The sequence below is a fragment of the Falco naumanni genome, chromosome 9, assembly GCF_017639655.2.
Source record: "Falco naumanni isolate bFalNau1 chromosome 9, bFalNau1.pat, whole genome shotgun sequence".
NCBI classification, from domain to species: domain Eukaryota; kingdom Metazoa; phylum Chordata; class Aves; order Falconiformes; family Falconidae; genus Falco; species Falco naumanni.
The window spans coordinates 22,486,954-22,511,700 of record NC_054062.1 but is presented as its reverse complement, the minus strand read 5'-3'; the positions used below and the strand labels follow the sequence as shown (position 1 = coordinate 22,511,700).

General features: G+C 39.9%; 1 protein-coding gene across 1 annotated transcript in view; it reads left to right on the top strand.

Moving 5' to 3' along the window:
* Positions 1 to 24,398, top strand: part of CFAP58 (cilia and flagella associated protein 58) — a 60,412-nt gene extending 36,014 nt beyond the window's left edge. Inside the window, exons 16-18 of the mRNA XM_040607483.1 lie at positions 16,726 to 16,845; positions 18,312 to 18,472; positions 24,121 to 24,398. Coding sequence (XP_040463417.1) covers positions 16,726 to 16,845; positions 18,312 to 18,472; positions 24,121 to 24,244 — 405 coding nt within the window. The 3' untranslated portion in view covers positions 24,245 to 24,398. The remainder of the gene's footprint in view (positions 1 to 16,725; positions 16,846 to 18,311; positions 18,473 to 24,120) is intronic.
* The last annotated feature ends 349 nt before the right edge of the window (positions 24,399 to 24,747 follow it).

Sequence of the window (24,747 nt, the reverse complement as noted above, 5' to 3'; positions counted from 1 at the left end):
GAGGTTTGTCTCTCCTTTATTGTTTTTGTAGGAAAAAATGATCTGCAATTTCATTTGAAGGTAATGTATGGTGTATTATGCCTTTGCTTGGAAAAACGTAATCTTTGTTACATAGCACTGAGATGCTGTCAGTGAAATAGTTTGTTAGCTTAAATGAAATGTAGCAAAAATAGCTTAAAATTTACTCTGCTTTCTCCATGCACAAACCCAATTCTGTTAGTTTTACATTGTCTCTATTGCATATCTTGCCTTATCCTTAGTGTGCTCCCATTTAGCTGTTATCCTTATTTAGAAGTGAAGAACTGAGATCCAGAGGTATTAAGTAGCCTTCCCAAGAAAATCTTTGAAATAATAGGTATTTGAGCCTATGTTACTATACTAGCCATTGGCACAATCTTTCTGTCTATGCAGTAGTCCTTCTGTGGCAGCTCTACTTTTTTTTTTTTTTTTAAATTTATTGCTTTCCTAGATTTAAGCCAGAGTTTGGCTATAAAAAAAAAAAATTATTATAGCTAGAATTGTTAATGAGATCCTTTGAGTCCTTAATTCAGGCACCAATATCCTGTGCAACAGTGCCGAAATTAAGGTCTCCCTCAGAGAGGCTGATGGTAAAGACAAGGCCCAGAATACCATACTCCACGTTCTGTTCAGGGCTTTACTGTCAATATTTCAGAGCCGTTTTCTGTTTTGCCACAGTGTTTTTGAGTCCTCCACAGTGACTGAAATAGGGATCTTTCATAGCAGGGTGTGGGTAAGGAGAGGTAACCAGAGATGAAGGACATCCCCTAGCTCCTATCTTCAAAGAGCTGTGTATCCTTCTGGATAGATCATTGGTATAGGGCTTGCAAGTTAACTGCGCTAGCTGACCTTCTTCTGCCAAGTGTCTGGATAACCTTGTACAAGTAATTTTATTATTCTTTGGGCTGGTTTTCCTTAGTGTGATGATAATAACTGTTTTGTGAAGTGATACTCTGATACTCACTAAACCAAAATGCTCACTAATAACTTATGAAACTCATGCAGGCATGTTCCAGACTCCTCTGGTGAAAGAGTGAGCCTGAGGAACATCTCTAGCAGAAGGTAATTAATAGAGAGCAGTAATGTTAACTTTCCAGAGGGAGCTGAGCTGCATGCACCAGGAGGGTTGCTTCACCAGACCCGTTTCTGGGCAGTGTAGCCTTATTCAACAGAGGGTGTAGGGTTTGATCCTGACTGAAACTTAGAAATATGGAAAAAAGCAGAAATTTAGCTCCCACTTCTGGAATTTTTAAATTTTGTACCCTCACTGTAATTCATCTTGCTTAGTGAGTTTGCTGTCTGATCAATGTAAGAGCCAGTGTATAAGGCAGTGCTCGCCCATAAAGTCTGATCATTCCTTTTTTTCTTTTTTAAAATCCTGGTAAATCCCCTCATGCTGATAAGTATTCGACATATTTTATGTGTCTTTCCTGGAAGTCAGCTCAGTCCAGTCCAGGCTCTGCTTATTTGCAGGAGTGGGGAAAATTGCTGACAACTTGGCCTGTGCCTAGTTGTGCAACATCTCCCATACCTGGAGTCAGAGACTGGAGGAGCTGAGGTATACAGACTTGTTAGTTAGAGAACTACTGCTTTCCTCGTGCTGTGTTTGCTTGCATAAGTCACACCTCCTCACTCCCCATTGTCTTCATCCACATCTTTCCCTGTCATAAGGGCATAGCCTTTGTGTTTATTTGCTTTATAACAATCTTAATCTTTTGCTTGCCATACATCACTGTTTTTACGTGTGTGTGGCCATCATGCTGGCAAATAGGATATTTGTTAAAAGTGAAGCTTGTGTCTGCCTGTGATTTCAGTGTGTGCATATTATGTAACTTAAATTCCCTCACATCAAAGTGTAGTAATAAAATTGAGTGCAAAAACACTGCGCGGACTAGGTATTGAGTATTAAAACCACCTTTGAATTTTAGAAATAACCCACGTCTGGAAATGGTTGAGCCCAGTGTCAGCAACCTGCAGCTTGTTTTGTAGGGTGTTCACCTTGCTGCATCCTCATGCAGAGTCACAATGTTTGTATAAGGAAAAAAGAATTCTATTTGTATTGTGTGCACTGTAGTTCTCCTGACTGTTACTTTTTTTCTTTTTATTTGTAAATGGTCTTTTAAATAAAAGCTGGTTTATGCAGGGAACAATGTTTCAGAGTGAGCTGGATACACAAATGGATATTTTTGCTAAGAAAGAATCACCATATACAGATTCCTGTAGAATAGCATCTGATTGCTCTACTTGCCCCTGATGTATATTTGATAATATCCTTTTTATTAACTTTTCCATTATTTCTCACCTGTTAGTTCTTTAAAAATGATGGAGCTGTAAAAGCATGCTACATTCCATGCTATGTGATTAAAAGAATGATTTGTTATGTTTCAGTGAGAAAATTTCGATTGCTGACAGCACAGGAAGAACCCAGCTTGACTCCAGAATCCCGTACAAAAATATCTTTTAACCTGTCAGCAGGGCACATTTTTTATATCAGATGTTTAGTGAGAGGTATTGAATATGCAACATGTTGCATGTTGGTTTTTTTAGAATGACTTTTCAGAGTTGAATACTTTAATAAAGCTGTAGGAAGATGTCCCATATTATAGAAATTATTAAACTGTTTCCTTGTTTCTTATTTATCTGTGCCCTGTAGCCACAGCATCCTGGGTTATAATCTGTCAGCTCCCATACACTGAATAAGGGTGGACATCCTGAGACTTTGAAAAGTCACCGCAAAGCAGGTGGTCATACTTTCTCCTTTAACTCAAGCATTCTCACAGTTGTGAGCTGCTGTGCTGATGAAACACGCGGTCTTAAAAAACATATCCAAACCCGAGGTCTTGAATACTTATGGCCAATAAAAATCCAGTGGCATTTTTGCCAAACATAGGAGATGTTATTCAGGGTTAGCCAACTTCCATGTTTGAGTCATTACCTTCCTTCTGAATTTGTTCAGTTAAGATGCAGCACTTTTTGATTTTCTAAACCATGGAGTAATACTGCACGGCTTTGGAGGAATACATTGTGTGTTAACCAAGGGATTTAAATGAAGACTGAAGGTCTTTGAGCACATGTGGTATGAACTAAATGTGTTGTATAGCCATAAGGTATAATTGCTAATAAACAAAGTGCTCTGCTGAACAAATCCTGACTGAAAAAACGCCCCACATACTTGCTCACTTTGCATGTGGGGCACATCCCTCGTGTGACTGAAGCTCTGCTGCATACTGAACAGCAACGTGGTCAGCTCGCAGTGTGGTGTATTACCTTGTTAGGATTATGATTAGTGTGTATTTAGGAACTTAACCCATTAAAAGTGAATTATGCACTGCTTTATTTGTTTCAGATTTAGTTCTTCCTCTTCAGAGTGAGCTCCTCTAATTTGATTTTATGTCTGACTGAGCAGAATTTTATTCAGCTGCATGTCTTGGAATGGATAGCAGTGGGAAGATTCACATTACGTGTCAGTAACCTCTGTTGTCAGTCATCTCAGGAGGTTGTTCAAAAATGTAACAGAGATGTGCAACCACGATTATTTTTGGAGGGAGGCAAAGGCAAGTGCGTCTCATTTAAGCCTTGCATGTAGTAGTGAAAATATTGTTTTTCTGTATATATGTATTTTTAATCATTATTGTTTTAAGTTGTCAACAAAGACCAGGACTGGGCAGTTGGGATGTGATGCTTCCAGACTGTTAATGTCTTGTGCTCATAGTTTCAAAGAGTGCAAGGGCAAAAGGCATGATTAACTCATATCTGACTCAGAGATTACAGCCAGATAACACCCACGTGTCCTTGTATCGAGCCAAGTTTTCAGCTAAGTTTCAATCCCCTCAAAGAACTGATGGTCCCGCTGACAGAGGGTAGGAGGAGTAGAGGGGATGCTGCTGTCTGCAGCATAAATCAGCAGAGTTTCGTTTCAGGTATTGTAAGATGCAGGGAGGAGTGAAAGACTTGCTCTGTGACCTTGTGCAGGTTACTTAGCTTTTGCATGCCTCGCATCAAGTAAAAAGGGAAAAAATCACCTCTACTTTTATAGTGGTGTGTGAATGAATATATTAGAGACATGACTCAATTCACTAGTAACAATAGCTAGCTAAACACTCAAAATAGGCAGATGTTTTATTTCATTTGTGCTGACTTGGTAGTAGAGCTGTTTCTATCCATTTTGAGGTGCTTGTTGCTATAGTATCTGAACGTATACGTAGCCATCTTTATTTCTCATAGCTGGTACTATAGTTTCAGAAAGAAATCTTCTTTAGAACAGTGTGTTACCCTGTGAGTTTATGCAGGCTGGCAGCTACTGAGATCAAAGCTTTCTCCCAAATAACGGAAAAGCTTTGGGATTTGCTTCCATGTATTTGTTATACAAAATTTTTCTGCCCATTTATTACCTAAAATACTATTTTTTCCAATCTTGTATCATTTTCATCAGCCCAGTCCATGAGAGCGTAGTCCTGAATATAATTTCTTTCTTGACAGTTTCACGAAGCATGCTTCTGCTGGGTTCTTCATTGCTCTTGCAGTGCTCGTGTAGCTTTCATTATACAGCACATAACACAGAAAAGTGTGCTCAAATGCTGAGTAAGAGATTTTCTCATCAGACAGCCTGCTAGGGAAAACAGGAGAATACTCTCCTATTACCTGTCTTTATTTTAGTGTTCTTAAGGCTCAGTTCAATTTTATTTTAGGTATTTTCTGTACATCTTCAAAATGGCTGAGATTTACTTTACCTTCTCAAATTTGGCTTTTATATATTTTCAGTGCCAAGTATAGATTCGACTTGGATTTGAGAGTATAACCTGCTTACGTGTTACATGTAGGGTAGATAGTGTGGGTTGAAGATGCTTTTTTTTTTTTTTTTTTTGGCAGAATTGTCTATTTTCATAATAATAACTGCAATTCACTCCAGGAAACTAACGACTGTAGAATCCCTGAGAGTCTCTTTTGACCTGCCCATTATTGTTTCTCTGTCATCTTTCCTTTAGAGAGATTTTAACAGAGGTAGTTTGGGAGAGTGCTTTGTATGCACTGAAACTTACAGGTGAACTGCAAAATGCACTGCCAAAATACAGTCCTTTCTTTACTGCTCCTTTATCATTTATGTATAAAGTCAGCCTTTTGAAGGGATTTTTCCATCTGAAAATGAAAAGGGAAATTTTCTTTTTGGCTTTTTATACTTTAGTAGGACTTGGCTCTTTTCTGTCTCTATTTCCTGGAGGATTTGACTTCCTCTGGAAACACTGGATTAACACCCTATCATGCAGCTCAAGCTAGTGGTTCTCTCGGCCCTCAATTAAAGGGGTGAGTATATTGAGCTTTAGGCCTTTTCTACACTTAAAAGTACCGTTCCCACTGGCAAAAAAGTAACTTTTCTGATTTAGCTTATACCAGCTCTTGAATGGCAGAAGATTTTCTTGCCAGTATAATTGCATAACTGGTAGCTGCCATAGCCATGGCAGCACAAAGAAATTGCATCACTAACTGAGAAAGCTAAGCTGGCAAAACTTCTTACCATTGATCAAATGCTTCTTGACATGGAAAATAAAAAGCAGAAAAATGCTTTCTTGTCCTTATAAAAACCTAAGGGTTGTTATGTATCTTAAGAAAGAGGAGAGAGAAAACAGTACCTGGTGGAGTGGGGTTTTTGAGTTTATGATTCCAATTCTAAGTTGGTGGGCAGAATTTCAACAGATTTATATCAGAATATAGAAGTGAGAAATACAGTAAGGACTCAGACCTAACATTTGCTTTTTGGCTTTCAGCTGGGTATGAATCATAAGAAAATGGTAACTTCCCCAGTGCTGTGCAGAATTAGGCACTAGTGTGTCAAAGGCACACTGTAAGAATTGCCATCATTTTACAGTTGGACTCTGAAGAGAATCTATGTTCTTTTTTCAAATAAAAAAAAATATGTATTTCCATGAACTCTGGCTGTAACCCAGTTCTAACTAGTGATGAACAAGCAGTATCTAATTATCAGCACAAAATTTTGGTGCACAACAGTCTGCTGAGGTAGTGCCATCAAATTAATGTCAATCCAGTGCCTTGAATCTGATTTGAACTGGAGTCTCCAATGCAGTACAAAGTGACATATGGAGGTACTTTATGCATTGAGTTATCTTTCAGTACTACTTTTTCAGGTTCTTTCCTTCTTGTGCCATCCTTTTATTTTCCCTTTGTTGTTCTTGAAATGTTCATTGCTGAAGTAGGGCTCTGATTGGGGATTTTAACTTTGTAAGTGGAAATGTTTTCTATTTTAGTATTGGTGTGAAGTTAAAGAATTAGTGTCTTTCAGTGATTTAATAACCTGGCATGATGATTTCTCTATACAATTAGAATTTCTCTAGTGCCTTTTGTTCTGACACTGGTACTATTTTTCAAATTAATTTAATTATTTGTTTTTTAAAAAAACCTGATTTTGTATCCAGTAGGGTTCTATGAGTTGTGTAGAACCACTCACACTGAACAAATTGTGTTAATTCTCAGTGCAATTTACCAGGACTTGTATGCAAACCTGTGATGATGTAGTAAGTAATCACATCTCATGAACAGGAAAGATGAGTCACCTGTGTGAAGGTCCTTTGATGGTCTACATATCTGCCTGAAAGTTTTGTGTAAGCTGTAAGAATTCAATAAGGATTTGAGAGATGTGGAGTTCTTGCCCTAGCCCTCCTTGGAAAGGAGTTGTTTTCTATTTCTGTATATTCTGAATATGCTTCTTGGTACATTAGTTTATTTTAGCCCTTCTAATCTCAGTCCATTTAGAATTAGAAGGTGTTCTAGGCAATAGAAACTTACAGCTTGATAAACTGCTCTTAAAACCACACTGACATTTACATTCTTTCCCTCCTCCCACATATGTTGTAGTTCAAATGGAAGAGAATAGTTTTCCCAGGAAAATAGCCTTCTTTTTTTGTTTGTATTTTGTTTTGTTTAAGCAGCGTTATGAAAAACCAAGTAGGAAAAGTGCTGATCACTTTAATATTAGCAGGTGAAGATAATTGGCTGCTCTTTAGAGTAAGAAAATAATTTTCCAATAAAATAGTGCAAATATTTCTGGCACTGGGAAATAGGAAGCAAAGCAGATTACTTAGCAATCAAACAAAACACTTTTGGTGAAAAATTTTCTTAGTGGAAAAGTTTAGTTTTTTCTGAATCTTTGTGGAACTACATTGCCTTCATAAACAAAACAGTTTTACCCATGTTAAATGGTTTTGGAGAGAAGCAAGGTGTAAATTTATATGGGAAATTAAAAAAAAAACCAGATCAAAGTATTTTCTGGGGATCTGCAGCATTTTTAGCTGCTCTAATGGTGTTTTAGTCAGAAATGTTCTGTTGCCATTTACAAAGATGAGAAAGTTGTGGGTGGAGTAAAAATCCTTTAGAGTATATAGGTACATGTACATGTACGTGAATGTGTAACGAGTTTTTAAAGTTTTCTAGGAGAACTGATACATTTACTGGAGTTTGAGCTTGAAAGAGAACTCTAGTGGGCCATCAGATGCCATCCTTCCATCTGATGCAAGATTGATTTAATTATACAAATACCGTCTACAAAAATAGATGAATGTCAAGTACAAATTTGTTTCCTGTGTTCTAATACATGTGCTCTTGGTCCATGAATTTTAGCATGCATGAAGAGATTGTTGGCTTGAAGTATACTGTAGTTTATGGTTGTTACTTTTTCTCCCATGCTTTTAACCTGCTGCTGTAGTCTAGCCCTGGGGTTTCTGAAAAAAAGCAAGGAGCAGAGGTATTGGTTTACTCAGCATTGTGGTCCTGGGAGCTTGAGGGGGCTGAGTTTAATTTCTGTGTAAGTTTGAGGAGTTTTAGTGAACTTCGGCAATTCACGTAGCAACTCTTTGTGTCCAGACCTCTTGTAGAATGAGAAGAGGATCGCTGCTCTGGGTGAAAGTAGTACTTCAGTATAAGTACATGTATTGGGTCTGGCTGAGCCCCACAGCAGCCCTCACAGTGCTGTGCTTCTATTGGTAGCTTGAAGGGTGATGGGAACACACCAGGGTTTTGATTACTCTGCGTAGTTCTGGCGTAGCATTGGGGCTGTCTCTCCAACCTTCCCCACTCCTCTCACCAGCAGGCTGGGGGTGGGCAAGATCTTGAGAGGTAACACAGTCAGGACAGCTGACCCAAAGTGACCAACAGGATCTTCCATACCGTATGACCTCTGCTCAGATATAAAAGCTAAGAGAAAAGAGGAGGAAGGGGGCGGCATTCGTTATTTACAACTTTTGTCTTCCAGAGCAACTGCTGTGCGTACTGAAGCCCCTGCTTCCCGGGAAGTGGCTGAACATTGCCTGCTGATGGGAAGTAGGGAATAACATCTTTTGTTTTCCTTCACTTCCACGCACGTGACTTTAGCTATTGCTTCATTAAACTGCCTTTATCTTGACCCACAAGTTTTTCTTCCATCTTGTTTTCTCCCCCACTGTTCTGCTGAGGAGGGCAGTGACAGAGTGGCTTGGTGGGCACCTGGCATCCAGCCAAGGTCAACCCACCACAGGACATTGAAGTTTTAACAGCATTCAGATACTGAATGGAGGAGGCCATGTGAGTACCCAAGGTGTATCACTTATCTGTAATCTGAGTCAGAAAAGCAGAAACAGTGATCACCAAAGTATTTTATTCAAATGTGTTACATCTGGTTTGAACCCAGAAATCCTGAGCATGGATACCTTGTGTCATTAGATTTAAAATATTTTGTAAAATGACCCATTCCTAAAGTTCTTAGTCAAAATTGTCGTTAGCTTCAATGATAGTTTGCTAGAATAATGCTTGAGTGAAAAGTTCAGGAATTGTTCCAGTAAATAACAAATAATTGAAAACAAACTTGTTTACTTCTCATTCCTGTATTCAGCATGTATCTGGGAAGGAAATAAATCTGCTGCGCACCCCAGGGTAAAGTATATTAATCAACCAGTTATCTTGTTAAGGGAAAATAAATGACTTGCTGCGCTAACTGAATACATTGCAATGCACAAACTTTGCAGTGCTGTTAGCAATCCGCTACTGACTGTCAGCCATCCAGAAGCTGCTAGAGAAGTTAAAATACTGGAGGAGTGCAACAGCAGTGTAGCAATACATTCACAAGCCCATATTATATAGTGTGGCCCAGAGCCAGCTGCAAATCTTTATGATTCAGGTGTACACTTTGGCAGGCTTTCTTCCATTGAGGCGAGGGTGTTCTGCTTTTCCCTCATCAGCAAGATGTGGACAATCTACAGCATCCCGTTCAGTGATGGATTATTATTTTGTATGATAATTGCAACAACAACAAAACCCAACAAAAAGAGATGTTCCACAGGGACAGACTAGATTTTATCTATTTCAGATCACTTATTTTCATTCTTATAGGAGTGTGGATGGTGTTGTTGTTGAGAAAACACATGCAGAAAGATGCAGCAGGCTAAGGCTGTTTGGAGGCAGTCCAGGGCAGGCAGGCAGAGTCACTGTGGTGTGTTTTTTTTTTTAAAAAAGATAGCTTACAAGTGGACACATAAGGGCACAAACAGGGGTAGAAAGAACCTTGTTCCTCCATTCTTCACTCTGAGACAGCCATACATGAGCTACCAAGTGCACCAGAGTCATGAACCCCATGTAAGGAGAGTTTCTGCCAAGCAGGTACATCAGTCAGCCAGTTGCTCCGCATCCTCTAGGCTCAGAGCTCTAAGTCTTCCCATACCTGTCTTAGTAGATATAGCTGTAATCTTAAACAGGGGATGGCACACTTGGGCACAGCAGTTGTCTTTACATGAACATTAAAATTCAGTCTTTCCCCTTCCTTTACTGCTGTTGCTGTTTCTTTGAGTTTTAAGAAGCAGGCAAGGGGAGCTGAAACAGAACTCATTAAAAGATAGCAGAGGGTCAGCTCTAATTACAGTGAGTCTGAAGGAAGCCATATATTAAAACATTCATGATTTCAGAATTGCCATGTGTGTTTCTTAGATGTACTGCTATTTCTTCATAGGCTCCAGAGTGTAACAAGAGGCCAGTCTTTCTTCCCTGAGGTACTTGATATATGCAGGGAAACTCTGCTACCCTGTCAGAAAGAAGTATGTAGGCTTTACTGCCTTGTTAGACAGGTATTTGTAGGTTTAAGTGGAGGTTTGACTTTGAGACAGCTGTTCAGAGGTAGCAATTCCAGAACGCCAAAGGACTTGAAGCTAAATGCTCTCATCTTTCAGGGAAATCTAAGGATCTAAGTCAAGCAGGTGATTAAAGAGATGTAGGTGCCTAACTTACAGATAGGTATTTCTAGAAGCATCTCTGCAGTTTCTCTAACCCTTTGAGGTCATCTGTCAGGTCAGTCACAAGTGAGAGCAGAAGCTGGGTCTGCTGGGAATCCCCATGCCAAGCATCCACCTGCAGGAACAGCTAATCATTAACAGCAGAGCTGTGATAATTCTGCTTTGATTCATCTCATATTTAAAAAATCTAAATGGCTATTGAATAGTTAAAATACACAGTGTTAAACTGATGTTAAAATACAGAGATTTTAAGTCATATAGTCTATTTGAAGAAGAGACTTTGGGGGGGGGGGGGGGGGGCTTGAAACCCTCTATGTAGTAATTATTAGCCAGTAAAATGTTTGCTGTTGTTTGCTTTGTAGATGTATTCACTTAGAATATTTGGATTCCTTGTTGATAAGATTTGTATTAACCTCTGAATCTCCTCCAGGACACTTTAAGACAAGCTGCTTAGTAGACTGTGAAACAAAGGTTTGTTTAGAGCTCTCTTCAGCCCAACTGTTGAGCTGCAGGCACCATGGAAATATCTGGAACATTTGCATCAATCCATGCCATGTCAAGGGTAATTCTCACCTTCAAGGAACAGCTCACTTCTCTTTTGTGTGTATATGTGTGCATGTGTATTTCTGTTCACTCATATAGAAGAACAGGGGATAGTTAATTGATTGCTTTCTGCAATGTAAAGTATAAACACTGTGATTAAATGAGCTACTCTGATTAATGATTTTATAAACTCTTGTGCAATGACAATAGTAAAAAGGGAATTGCAGCTGTTACTTCAGCAAGAGGCATCCATGCCATTTTCTTCTCATAGATTGTTATCCTTGTGTCTCAGAGTTCAGAACTTGAAAGGAGAGGAGGATGTGTAGCCTATTTGTTTGTCAATTGGAAAAAAAAACCCAAAACTGTTTTTCCACACACTTCATAAGAAAATACAGTAGTGCCAGTACCTAGCAATAATAATAAAAATGATAGTAAGTTGCAATTGCACTTTAGCTGGAAATACTTGTACTTTGTTATTCCTGGAAGGTGATAATAAAGCAACGTTCAGCTTTTTATGTTACAAAAAGAGTCAGGGGTGAAGACCTTAGCAGATGCTCCAAGGTGTTTTTTCCTCTCTCATTAAGCTGTTTTGAAAATGCCAGTCAATTTGGTGCAGTTTGCTCTGTGCCAAAGGAAATGGATTTGCTCTGGAGAAGCATTATCATCAGCTGGAGGGATATGTCATAAGACAGGTTTAATTTAATTCCATCTAGAGTGGTGCAAATATCACTAAGGGTGGGGAGATTATCCCATACCTTCCTTCAGGTTGGTGGTAGCATTTTAACAAGAAAATCCAAAGCGTCTCATACAGTGTTAGTGTTGCCACATTGTGAAAGGGCTTCAGTGCCCTGTTTCAAACCTGAATTAATTTAGTCCCCAAATCCCCTCATGTTGGATGGTTAAAGGAGGGTCTAGATGATGATGAAAACACAAGCTGTTCTAGAGAACTGCATGTTTGCAAAGGTGTTTGCTGATGGACGTGGGATAGACAAGAAAGGGTAGGGACTTTTGGAAAGTATTTATTGAGAAAGTTTATACTGCACATTTCTCAGTGCTGGAGGCAACTTCTATTGTTATAAAATTCATGAAGGTTACCATATGCTAATTTTTGCTGTACCTCATAAAACTTATGATCATAGCTGTCCTGAGCCAACAGCTACTGTTAGGTGTACACATACAAACAAATAAACCTGCAGCTTATACAGGTAAAATGACTATACAGGATGTGTATGTCTATGGATGTATATAATCCAGATTTCAGTGTCCTGTTTAACACTTCTGAAAAGTGTTCACAGCCCCTTAAGGATGCTCTGCTGCTGCTGCATGGCATTGTAGACAGAATGGCTCTGGAGTTGAGCATAGTGCTGACATAATGCTGATAAACAAGAAAACCCTCTGTGACACATCAATGGACTTGTTTTCCTCACCAAAGCCATGAGGAACTGTAGTGTGTGCTTACAGAGTTACTGTGTTACTTTCTCCATCTTACTAATTAAAATAAGGATTTTTAGCTAGTTTGGGGGTTTTGCCACTATATGCTGTGTTGCGCACTTTTGCTCTACATCTTCATCCTGTTGGGTTTTTTCTTTACCTCAGTTGCTGCAGACAGGAGCTAACATACATGAAATTTACTCTAAGTCAAAGGCTTTGGGATTTTTTGTTTGTAGGTTTATTTAATAATTTGTGTGATAGCAAGCTTTTGGTGCGCAATAGGATTGTTATGGTTCTGGTGGAGAAAGCTGTTGGTGTGCTGCTATGCCAGGTAAATTTGTTGAATTATCTGCTTTGAGAGAGAAGCTGGTAAAAATGAGGAAGCTGGAACTTCATGGCCTATTTCTGCTGTGGATAGATCTTCATTAAATGTAGTCATCCATTGTCTCTCGTTCAGCATGGTAGCCGGGGCTAACTAACAAGACGGATCATTTCAGGAATTTCCTGGTGTCATGGTGAGGGAGATGACATAAAATGGAGTCACATCTTTAGAGCTAATACTAAGCGAGTTGTTCTATCCCATCATTGGTGATTGCCTCCCACTCCTTGTCAAAGGAGTGAAATGCCTTAGTGTCAGTTTGGGAGTGTTTCTGATGGTGCTGATGGTCCCTCTGGCAGGGAAAAATGAGCAGATTGGGCTGTGCTGGTCAGCAGAAGGTTTCTTTTGAGGTAGGATTATGCTGGCAAAAGTGATTCTTCTTGCTGTAGACTGAGCCAGCTCATGACCACTGGGTCCTGAAGAATCAATTGAAATTTGCCAAACACCAGCCAGTCCTCTGCAGAAGAAAGTTGGTTTTTTTCTCAAGTCGCTGTAGAACAAGCAGGCCAGGAGAACTCTGGATTCTGGCTGAGACAGCAGCAAGGTAAATTTAGGGGAAAGCACCACTCGCCTCCCTGACCCCCCCAATTAATGGATGAGAGACTTAAGGATGCAGAAACTTATTGTCATGGTCAGGCCTAAAGGCAGATCTGTGGGCTCCTTGGAGCTCCCCTGGCAAACAAATCCAAGACAGGAAGGGCTTTTCTAAAAATAATGCAGAGTTTTATTTACACAATTTTTACAGCAGGTATTCACAGAGGTGTTGAAATTCTCTTTGGAATTCCTGAAATTTGACAGTAACCCTCAATTTGAGTCTCCCAGTGTGCCCTGCATACACAAAATGAATGTGCCCTCCTCTCTCCACCATCAGCTTTACTTACTTGTATGTCATAAACCAATGAAGCTGGTTGATATGGGCTCAGTCCTGCAGTCAAACACTTGCTGAATTCTATGGGAATTTTGCCATGGGAAGGATCACATAAAAATCTTTGGTACTGGCCTAGGTCTGATATGAAGACAGGTACATTACTCGTGCTGGTGAAGGCTTAACAGCATGGAATTACAGAGAGATCTGATGGATCTTCCTTCACCTCCTCAAGAACAGTAGTACCTCACAGTGTCTTTGACTTTAATTTCTTTTCATCTCAAGAACGCATAACTCCGGCAAGATGTATGTTGTGATTGCAGCCTGGCACGTGGATGGAGGGGAGTGTGAGGGGCGGCAGTTTGGGATAAGCTGAAGAAACCCATCTTACACATCTGCGGTGGATTTATTCCCACCCAATGGGTGTAGGATTTCGGGTAGCTTTTTCTCCAACATGATCTGCGCAGCCAGAAACAGAAATATATGTGTACTGACTTCTGCTTTGGTCAAAATAATGTTAACTGACTTCCAATAGGCACCAAACAGATCAGCTTACCTTCTTGTTTTTGAATTAGTGCTGTACTGCTGATCAGTGTTGCTGACTTAGGATTTTCTTGTCGGTGTCAGAATCCCTTCTTTCCATATGGCCCCATTGGGATCTCAGACATTTTAAGGAATACACATGCATTTTACTTGTTTCCAAAACAAAAAAGCAACATAGATCATCTTCTGGGGCTATTAATTTATGCACTACAACTGAAAGCTATTTTGAATACAACTCATGCATCAGACAGCCCTACAGGTCTTTCTACACATTCTGTGCTGTATCTGATAGCTGGCTATTTATAAGATATCTGCATGTAATACACATTGCCCAGCTTGTCTGTCCTTTGAATATAGCTAGGGTATTGTAGAAGCCAAAGCTTTTCTTTATTAATTTGTGCTGGGTTTTTTTCCCCCTGGGCATTCCTGATTTCTCATATGAAGAGATAAAAGTACCTGCTGTAAGCGATTAATTTTTGGTTTTAGTATCACATATACCTTGTGAGTGACTTAGATTTACTCTGGCAGTTGCTTTTTTAAAATTAATTGAAATTAATTGATTTTCTTTTTTTTTTTTTTTTTTTTTTTTCCCTTCATCCTGGGGTGAAACGTATAAAATTAGAGAAATACCAACCTTTGAATTCAAACTGATGAGGAAAGAAGTATCCAGGTTTTTCTTTTAATGTTTCGCTGACATATGGTGCTTCTAACCTAGTGACAAATTAATTGACTAGATGTAAAAGAGATGGACAGCGCTTAGCAAGGAAGGACAGGATATGCATTATAAGACAGCTGGTTCTGCCTCTGTTGGATTATGGAGACAATATACATTGGACAGCTAACGAGTCTCTGTTGCATAAGATAGATTCTCCTTATAATAGAATTGCATGCTTTGTCTCTAAATGAGGATATTATACACACCATTGCACAATGTTTGGAGAGCTTAGTTGGCCCGTGTAGAGGGTTAGAAGAGAAATAAATTGGAAAACAATTGCACATAAGACCTTCAATCTATCAACTGCTCCATATTTATCCAAATTACCATTACACTCTTCCAAAATACAAATTTGTGATACATTCAGGGGTGGAATGTTAATACTGACCAGCCAGATTTTGACAAGGCAGATTTTTCTTTTGCTGTTGTTTTTAACTTGCATAAAATCTTGCTTCCTTAGAAAGAAAAGGTGGTAGTGGAAACCACTTGTAGTGACTTAACTAAGAATAAACTCTCAATTTAATTTTTGCCACTATGCAAACTTCAGTCTGAGTCTCGGGAGGTTTTGATTTTTCCAGAGGTAAACTGTGAACAGCTCCATTTATAAGGAGCTCTTCCCCAGTAATATTCCGAGTTTAAGGGCAATGCTTGCAAAAGTAATGTATGATTTGAGAGGCTTCCATTTTTGGGTCCCAACTTGTGACCATTATAGTGCAAGGGTTTTGGAAAATGCTGAGGTCTAAAAACTCTGGATTCTGTATGCTCTTGAAGATTGGACACCTGGAATTTTAGATACTCAAAATAACAACCCATTTTTGAAAATCCAGGCTCAACCACTGAGCAAGGCCAAATGTAGCAATTGTAGGTGATGTGACGGTACTGTTTCTCACATCAACAGAAGGTTTCTGTGGTAAGAGTTGCAGACGGAGCTTATAAAAAAGACAACACAAAGGGGTTTTCTCAAAGCAAGTGTAAATAATCACCTGTCCTACATCCTACTTGGCATTTTTGTCTTTTCAGTTATATCTTTTGTCTGCCAGTTTGACTTGCAGTCAAATAACCATCCTTTTTAATTCCAGCTCTCCAGGTACCAGACAAGGGTGGGATCTTCCTAAGTAATGTTAAATAATAATAATAATCTTAGTCTGACAGGGCAGATACTAAAAATACTGTAATATGCAAAGCTATGAAGGTGGTTTTGTTCAAAGCTGTATTCCTCAGACTGAAAACAAGTACCTCCTCAAAACACAGCTGAAAGCAGCATTTTGGTACAGAAAGCTGTAAGTGGGTCCGTGGTGTGGTTTTTGTTTGGCCATGGTTATATCCGATTTTCACAAGCACACTGTTCCAACATGAAGGAAGAGAAGACACGTGACCAAGAGAAATTACTTGATGGTAATTGTGCTCGTCATAGTTGTTGCCATTTATACTTTCTGTCCCTTTCCCAGGACCCCTGCAGTTAAACTGAAATGTGTGTGTGTGTAGATGTGTTCTGCAGGATTTTCTTTGGAAGAAGTTATTCTTTCATACAGTCCTTCGCTGACATCTCTATAGCCTGATCACATCCTGTTGGGTGAAGCTATGATCCTTAATGTAAGGCAGTGTGGCTCATAAGAAGAAAGATTGCAATAAGCACAGTTACTAGTAATTAATTTCCCACCCCTGGATGCTCTTCCAGTGACTTTTATATTCTGTGTGGTGAGGTGTGCTCACTGATGACAGTGTTTAAGAGTATTTCATTCGTGGTTGGAAGTAGCTGGATGTTTCTCTTAATGAGCTCTCCCACTGCTATCACAACAACTTTAAATACCTTATGGCTAGTGGGCAAAGACTGACGCACAGGCAGATTTGTTTCTGCAAATATCTTCCTTACTGAGTTGCATTTTTCAGTGAGGTTGATTTCATCCCAGGTTGTGCTGCTGCTATAGCAGTTTTATAAGAGCTCTTCCTCTTGTTTTTTTCTTAGGAAAAGGAGAGACTGTATGTGGAACTGAAGCACATCTTGGCCCGGCAGCCTGGTCCTGAAGTCGCAGAGCAGTTGCAGCATTACCAGCACACTCTCCGAGAGAAGACTAAACAGCTGAAAGTAAGAGATGTCCTCTGTGTCTGGCTGAGGGGCTGCCAGGCTTGCAGATTGACTTCAGGAAGATTTTTGATGAACAGTGTGTGTGCCTTAGTATATTAGATCAGGAAAATAAGGTTTATGCTGCATCTCTCCAAGGGGGAACCAATAGATGTAGAACTTTTTTTCCACATTATGCTAGTTTGTTTCATTAAAATAGAGGAAAAGTGTTATTAGAATATGAGTGTGCAGCACAATGCTGTAAATGCTTTTTGGGCATTCTGGGAACCTATTGGTTTTCCATTAAGCTTATTCTTCTTCCCTTTTCTTGATCTTTAACTTCTTAAAGTTAAGATCTTTAATAAGCTAATCAAACCAATTTTGTTTTCTTTTTAACAAACTAGTGGGGTTATATTGAGAATCCAGTCTTAAATTCTTATTAGTTATCTTGCAATGCATTCACCTATATTAGACTTTCAACTTTTATATGGATGACAGGAGTAACCTGTCCTAACCCCTTGTCACTAGAAGGGAGGATTTCCTGGTTCTGAAGGAATCTTATAGGAAACTTTAGAAGTATGATATTAAAAAGTGATTCTTTGATAGAATAAGATGATCTCTTGTTCTTGCCTGCATGAAAGATCAGTCTCCTCAGGAGTTCATCTTCTTCTACAGCTCCTCTCTTTGTTGAAGTCATCATCTCCTGTTCACGGCATCATAGTCACGTCTATACTAACCATGAGGAAAAAAATGCAGGAGCAGATGGGCCCTTAGGAAACAAAGAGACTGTTATGCAAATCTTAGCTTTTAGAAAAACAATGTAGAAAATGTAAAATAGAAACCAAACTTTAGCTAAGCTGAATGTGATTTGAAGTTTTCCATACGGTTCCCATTTGTCCTTAATGCAGTCAGTTGCTGCTGTGTATTTCAGGCACAGTATACTGTAGTGTACTGGCAGGCGCGCCATTCTGTGGTGCCGGGTCAAGCTATTCTTCTTCTTAAAGAAGAAGAACACACTGTGCTGATTCACAAGAAAGTGGCATTGTATGCATATTTACACTGCCTGTAACTACTTTGCCAGTGTGGATTGAATTACTTCACGTAACAAAGTGGATCCCTGTGAATAAACTTCATTATTATTAAATAAATCTCTGCTTTATTATTTTTTAAGACCTTCATTTAGGGTTTTCACCCAGATTTGTGTCCCAGAACATTAAAAGCCAATGTATGTATTAATACCATTCCCATAATGCTTGGGGCATATTTTTCATGTTTTATTGTGGTTAAATGGCATAGTCTTAATTTTGTAGATTGTCCTTAGGTAAGCAGAGGTGATCAAATGAAACATCCTGATAGAAAATGAGATGTGGTGGAGAATGGCGATGTCTTATATTGTTAAACGTAAAGGAAAAATTGCTTGTAAAAATACTAAATCACATGTAAGTGAAACTAACATCTCGTGTTTCTCCTTTTTGTCTTATGTTTGTTAGGTTTTGTCCTCAGAACGGAATATGTATCAATCACAGAGCCAAGAATACAAACATGAAATTGAAAGACTTGCCAAGGAACTTTTGGATGTGAAAAAGAAGTATCTGGCTCAGAAACGCAAGGAACAACATTACCTAAAGGGTGATGTTGTACTTCAGGCCAAGTATGGGAAAATAACAGTCTGTTTACACAACTTTCTGCATAGACTACATTTTTTTTAGACTCTTCTTTACACTTCTGATCAGCTGTGGCCAAATTTGACAGAGGTGATAGGATATTGTTGCCTAATTTTCCTGAATGTTATCCATCATATTACTTCAGTCTGGTCTAGATTTACCATGATCTATGCCAGGACAAGAACATCCAGCAGAGATATTGCTGACATCTTCTGCAGTCCAGTTAAATTATTCATACCAATGAGATGGTGCCTAGAGGACACAGATTAGTGTTTGGTCTCTCACATCGAAATTCACATAGAGAATCACAGAATAGTTTGGGTTGGAAGGGACCTATAAAGGTCATCTACTCCACCCCCCCTGCAATAATCAGGAACATCTTGCACTAGACCAGGTTGCTCAGAGCCCCATCCAACCTTGAATGTTTCCAGGGATGGGGCATCTATCACCAATCGGGTAACCTCTTCCAGTGTTTCACCACTCTGATTGTAAAAAATTTCCTCCTTCTATCTAGTCTAAATCTACCCTCTTTTAGTTTAAAACCATTACTGTCCTGTCACAACAAGCCCTGCTAAAATGTTTGTCCACATCTTTGTTATAAGCCCCCTTTAGGTAATGAAAGGCTGCAATAAGGTCCCCCCAGAGCCTTCTCTTCTCCAGGCTGAACAGCCCCAACTTTCTCAGTCTTTCTTCATAAGAGAGGTGTTCCAGCCCTCTCATCATTTTTGTGGCCCTCCTCTGGACCTGCTCCAACAAGTCCATGTCCTTCTTGTGCTGAGGACTCCAGAGCTGGATGCAGTAGTGCAGGTGGGGTCTCACCAGAGCAGACTAGAGGGGGAGAGTCACCTCCCCCAACCTGCTGGTCACGCTTCTTTTGATGCAGCCCAGGATATGGTTGGATTTCTGGGATGTGAGTGCACATTGCTGGGCCATGTCCAGCTTTTCAACCACCAGTACCCCTAAGTCCTTCTCCTCAGGGCTGCTTTCAATCCATTCATCCCCCAGCTTTTATTGGTACTGGGCATTGCCCCAACCCAGGTGCAGGACCTTGCACTTGGCCTTGCTGAACCTCATGAGGTTCATGTGGGCCCACTTCTTGAGCTTGTCTAGGTCTCTCTGGATGGCATCCCATCCCTCAGGCATGTCAACCACACAGCTCAGCTTGGTGTTGTCTGCAACTTGCTGAGAGTGCACGCAATCCCACTGTCTGTGTCATTGATGAAGATATTAAACAGTACTGGTCCCAATATGGACCCCTGAGGAGCACCACTCATCACTGATCTGAACATTGAGCTGTTGACCACTATCCTCTGGATGCACCCATCCATCAAACAGTCCCTGTCTCTCCAGTTTAGAGAGAAGGATGTTACGGGGGACTGTGTCAGAGTCCTTACAGAAGTCCAGAGAGATGACATCTGTAGCTCTTCCCTTGTTCAGTGATGTAGGCACTCCATCATAGAAAGCCACTAGATAGGTCAGGCAAGACTTGCCCTTGGTGAAGCCATACTGCCTTTCTTGAATCACCTCCCTGTCCTCCATGTGCCTTAGCATAGCTTCTAGGAAGATCTGTTCTATGATCTTCACAGGCACAGAGGTAGAGGCTGACAGGATGGTAGTTCCCAGGGTCCTCCTTTGTACTCTTTTTAAGAAAGGGTGCAATGTTTTCCTTTATTCCAGTCACCAAGGACTTCATCTGACTGCCATGGCTTTTCAAATATTATGAGAGATCCTCCAACACTATGAGGACCTCAATGCATTTTACAAATTATAATTACAGTGAAACAGCATCTGACATTGTCGTCCTCACCTTTCTGCAAGTGGCAACTGTGTAATCCTGGTGTAAGAATGATGCCATTGTTGTTTCCAAAATGTGGTAGTTCTGACTTCTGTAGGCAGATATTGCAGGGAAGAGCATTCCCCATACACTTCTTGTTCCCTTTCTACATCCAGATGGAGGAAAGCGAGCAATGCTCAGTCTGGCTTTGTCAGATGTCTTTATCTTTTGATGAAGCCTAAGAGCTTTCCTGTAGGTAGTTGTTGTCTATCCTTAACCCGTAGCAGTTTGATGGCATCTCCCTGCTACTCTTGGTCCACAACTGAGCATCCAGCTGCTCCTCTTGATTAAAAGAAAACAACTAGGATCTCAGTTGCCCAATTTCTGGCCCGTTAAAGTGACCTAATTTGCAGAGTCTGAGAGATGAGACTATTCTGATAATGGATCTCCAAACTAGGACACCAAAACTATGAGTCACTTCTGAAAATGGAGTTACTGAATTTTACTTTTAAGGAGAAGATTTTTAGATTTCTGTGGTCAGATGACACAATCTGTTCCTGAGTTTTTCTGTGTATACCTTTTGTCTTTTGACTCCTTTCCATCCTCAGCCTGTACCTTCCTCACACACTAAAGCCAATGATTTGCTACATTGCTGTATATAATTCAAAGCTGCTTGTCTCTATTTCTTCCTTAATTGTATTTCAGCCAGCTAACAGTTTTGATGACTAAATTAGCAAAACAGTCAGTGATAAAGAGTGACTTTTGTCCACCTGAAATTGCATAATGTTACCTTAATGTTTGGAATTAGCAACAATTGTGCAGTGCTAATGGTCTTCCTGGAGCTTTAGGATCAATATGTGAGGCTACCATAATGCCTGATAATCCATTTCCAGCAGCTAAGTATCCTCTTCACAATAGTTTTAATGTTTCCATTTCAGACCCTGGCATCATGTTTCTTTTTTTTTTCATCAGATGAGAAGAAATTCACCCATGTTTTGTTGTTATATTGGACCTAGAATTAATTCCAGTCATAACTGTTGAAAAAATCCAAGTTGCTAGTGTCATAACTGCTTTAACGAGAATATTGTGCAAAGGGATGGTGACTGACCTTGGGTTTGTTAATCATACACGGTGAATGGAATTTTGTGTTGCAGGTCAATTAGTGCTGTACTCAGTACACTGTTTATAGGTTCGGGATGGGTATCTGCTATTAGTGCAGCTTGTCAAGTGGTGGTTGTGGGCAGGCATGGCTGTAGCTGGATGAGCACGGTACCTTTGTGACATCTGTGTTTTGGAGCTAAGTTCAGATGCTGCTAGCGGTGCTTCTGCAGGATGATAGCATCTCATTACTCCCACCTCAGGCTCAGACTCTACCAGCACTGTGCTGCCAGCCCTGACTTGCACTTCTCTTGTCTTTGTGGCAGTCAAGCGGTGGCCACCTGCTGGGCTCTGCTCTCCTTTGTCCCTCATTGTTTTGTTCCCCAGTCAAACCTGTTAGACTACATCCTGCTTTGAAGGATATGCCCACTCCAAGACATAACTGGGCATATCAGTTCTGGATAACTGCAGCTTCTGTGATCTCTAGGCTGTACTTTGCGTTGCCCAGCAGCGGTGCGAAGGAAACAACCTTGTGCAGCCTTCCTTCTCCAAACTGCCAATTGTGCATGACATGTCTTGCTTTCTGCAATAGAGTGAGTGTGTTGTGCAGCCAGATCCTTCCCCAAGGAGATTCCACCCCTGACATACAGCCATTCCACATCATTGCTGCCTTGGGCTGGGCTGGGCAGGCACTGATGGCGTGTAGATGCTAGCCAAAGAACCAGGGCCCATTTGATTTGTACAATCTCAGGTTGCTCTAAATCTCAGATGACACAAAACCTCTGACTTGATCTCTATCATGCTGGCTAATGTTAACATCATGTCTGAAAGAAATGTGGCTGGTTTTGCTAATAAAAAGAGGATCCTGTTAGGACAATAGCATTAATAGTATTATTGACTACCCTGGTGTGAAAGAGAATTGATACTCTCAGACAACCTCACTCAAAGGTATAATCTAAAGCTTTTATTGATTTGCACAAGACAGTTCTGGTTTGTGATTTAAAGTCTTGATACTGAACCAATGCAGCTTTCCATGGGATGCTGAAGGAATATAATGAGTGACAACAAGAATTTAGCTTTGTTTTGTTTCAAGCTGAAAATCCAATGTTTAAGATTTTGGTTGTGAATTTGAAATCCTCTTTTTCTGCTCTCTGATTCTGAATGTTATCTTTCCCAGATATCTTAGGCTTTCTTTTTCTTACTCTTCCCATTCTTCCCTGCTTCTTGCACCCTTTCTGCTTCACTTTTTCTTGTTGCTTATAGCACTCAGGTTCCAGTTTGATCTTGATAAGAATCAGTGAGAAAGATGGAGCTTAAATCCACACCAGAGACCTGATCCTGCAGTCCTATGTATGTAAATAACTGCACTGAGGGATGTCAGTAGTAACTGGGAGCTTTTGCACGTGGCTGCTTGCACATTAATTCTGCATAATATATTACAGTATTCAGCTGCATAGAATTTTCCATACTGATGAGTACATCTGTTGGCTGTCTCCATGGGAGCATGAAGAAAGAATGAGCATGGACTCTGGATCATTTTCTTTCCCCAGAGTTGGAAGCCCAATACTGAGATAGGATGAGCCATCTAAATATAGCATGTTAGTTTTTAGTGCTGTCAGCTGGCACATCCGTTAGCGCTACATTGATACAATTGAGAAGAGGTATAAGTGGTTTTTATGGTTAAGTTCATCTGTGCCATCTTTTGCCTATTCTTCCATGTCCATACAGGTTAAATTTGGAAGAGGAAGCATAACTAGTCATCTTACAGGGTTTCTCTGAACTACCTCCTCTCCTGACACAGTTATTAAGGGACAAAGAGAAAAGCGTTAATTCTAGGAAGTGAGGCTTTTTTCCTTACTGGGGACTGAGAAAGGGTTCTAAAATGGCAAGGCTAGATTTTGCAAAAGCATGGTTGTACTGATGTTTGTGTCTCAGTCTCAATGACTGTAAAATAAAAGTAATGGCAGTGACCTTCTTTGTAAAGGCTTGAGACATATGCTGTTATGATAACCAAGTGTACCTTTATGAATTACTGGTTTAATTTTAAATATCTCGGGAACTTTCTCTGAAACCTCCAGGTGTATCACAGTGAGTATGAAATACTGCCCTTCATATTTGTTCTGCTGTGCTTACCTCTCCAACCTCCTAAGAGTGGAACCAGCTAACCCTTGTTCCCCTCTCTTAAGGCCATGAAATTTTAGCCTTCCTTGATCCTCAGATGGAGCAACTTCCTGGGGCTATCAGGGCACCCACAGCACACTGTTAGTTTTCTGCAAATATCACAAGCAGGGTAATTATCACTAGAACTTTGTTAAAATGTGAAGACAGGTAACACTATTTATTCATTGAAATTTGACAAAGAAAAAATATCTCCCCATTGTGCCTTTGATGAATGTAGCTGTTTGAAAACAAGCATATACTTGCTAGAATGGGACGGTGATTAGAATCTGAAGTCATGGAACTCATGTACAAACTTGCTCTAATGAGATGCTCTGACCATTTTGGGGAGTAGCACAAAGAGAACTCATTTATTTCTAATTTTTAATAATTCAAAAAAAAAATCAGTAGGCTTGTAATTAGATCCAAACAGACACCTAGTCTTGGCAGTTTAGCCTAACAGGCTTTAATCAACAGTTTTTCAATGGTCTCTAGATACATGGTTGCATCAAAGAACTTTGGAGGACACAGATTTCCTTACTTTGTAAACATCACTGGACTGCAGAATTAAATATTTTTTTTCCTTTTCTTTGTTTCTATTTAAAGGGAGAAGGAGGAGCGACTCCTGACTGCTATGGAGCCTGTGTTTCCACGCCACCGGTCTGATGTTCGTCTCTTCAATGTAGAGGGCTTTCCTTTCAAAGGACTCTTTCCCAAAATTACAGCATAAGAATGGACTCATCACATTCACATTCCCATTCCCAGTTTATTACTAAACTCTGTCCTGGGTTGTTTTAGAAACTGTAAGTTTAAAAGAAATTTAGAATCAACTTTCCCTCTGTAATCACTGTATTTCCTTTGGAAAAGAAAGGGATTTTATAGTAGAATTGATGTAGTTTTGGTTTATGAACTGTGGACCCAGTCTGCCTATATGATTCCAGCAGAAGCCTGCCCTGGTGTAACTAAATAGTGAAGACCATGCAGGTATTTCTTCTTCAGCACTGTGTCTTTATTTAGCACTGTAACACCACAAAATGCCTTAATATGATGTAGTTATTTCCCCTTTATCTACCTTTGTTGTAAGCACTCGCTCCACTTATCTTCTGACTCAAAGCACCTGAAAGAAATGGGAAAACAGAAAAGAAGAAAAATTAATAGGCTGATGTTTCAAGCCCTACTGAGCAAATGCAAAATTAACAAGTCTTTGCTTAGATGTACACATGTAGCAGTTCT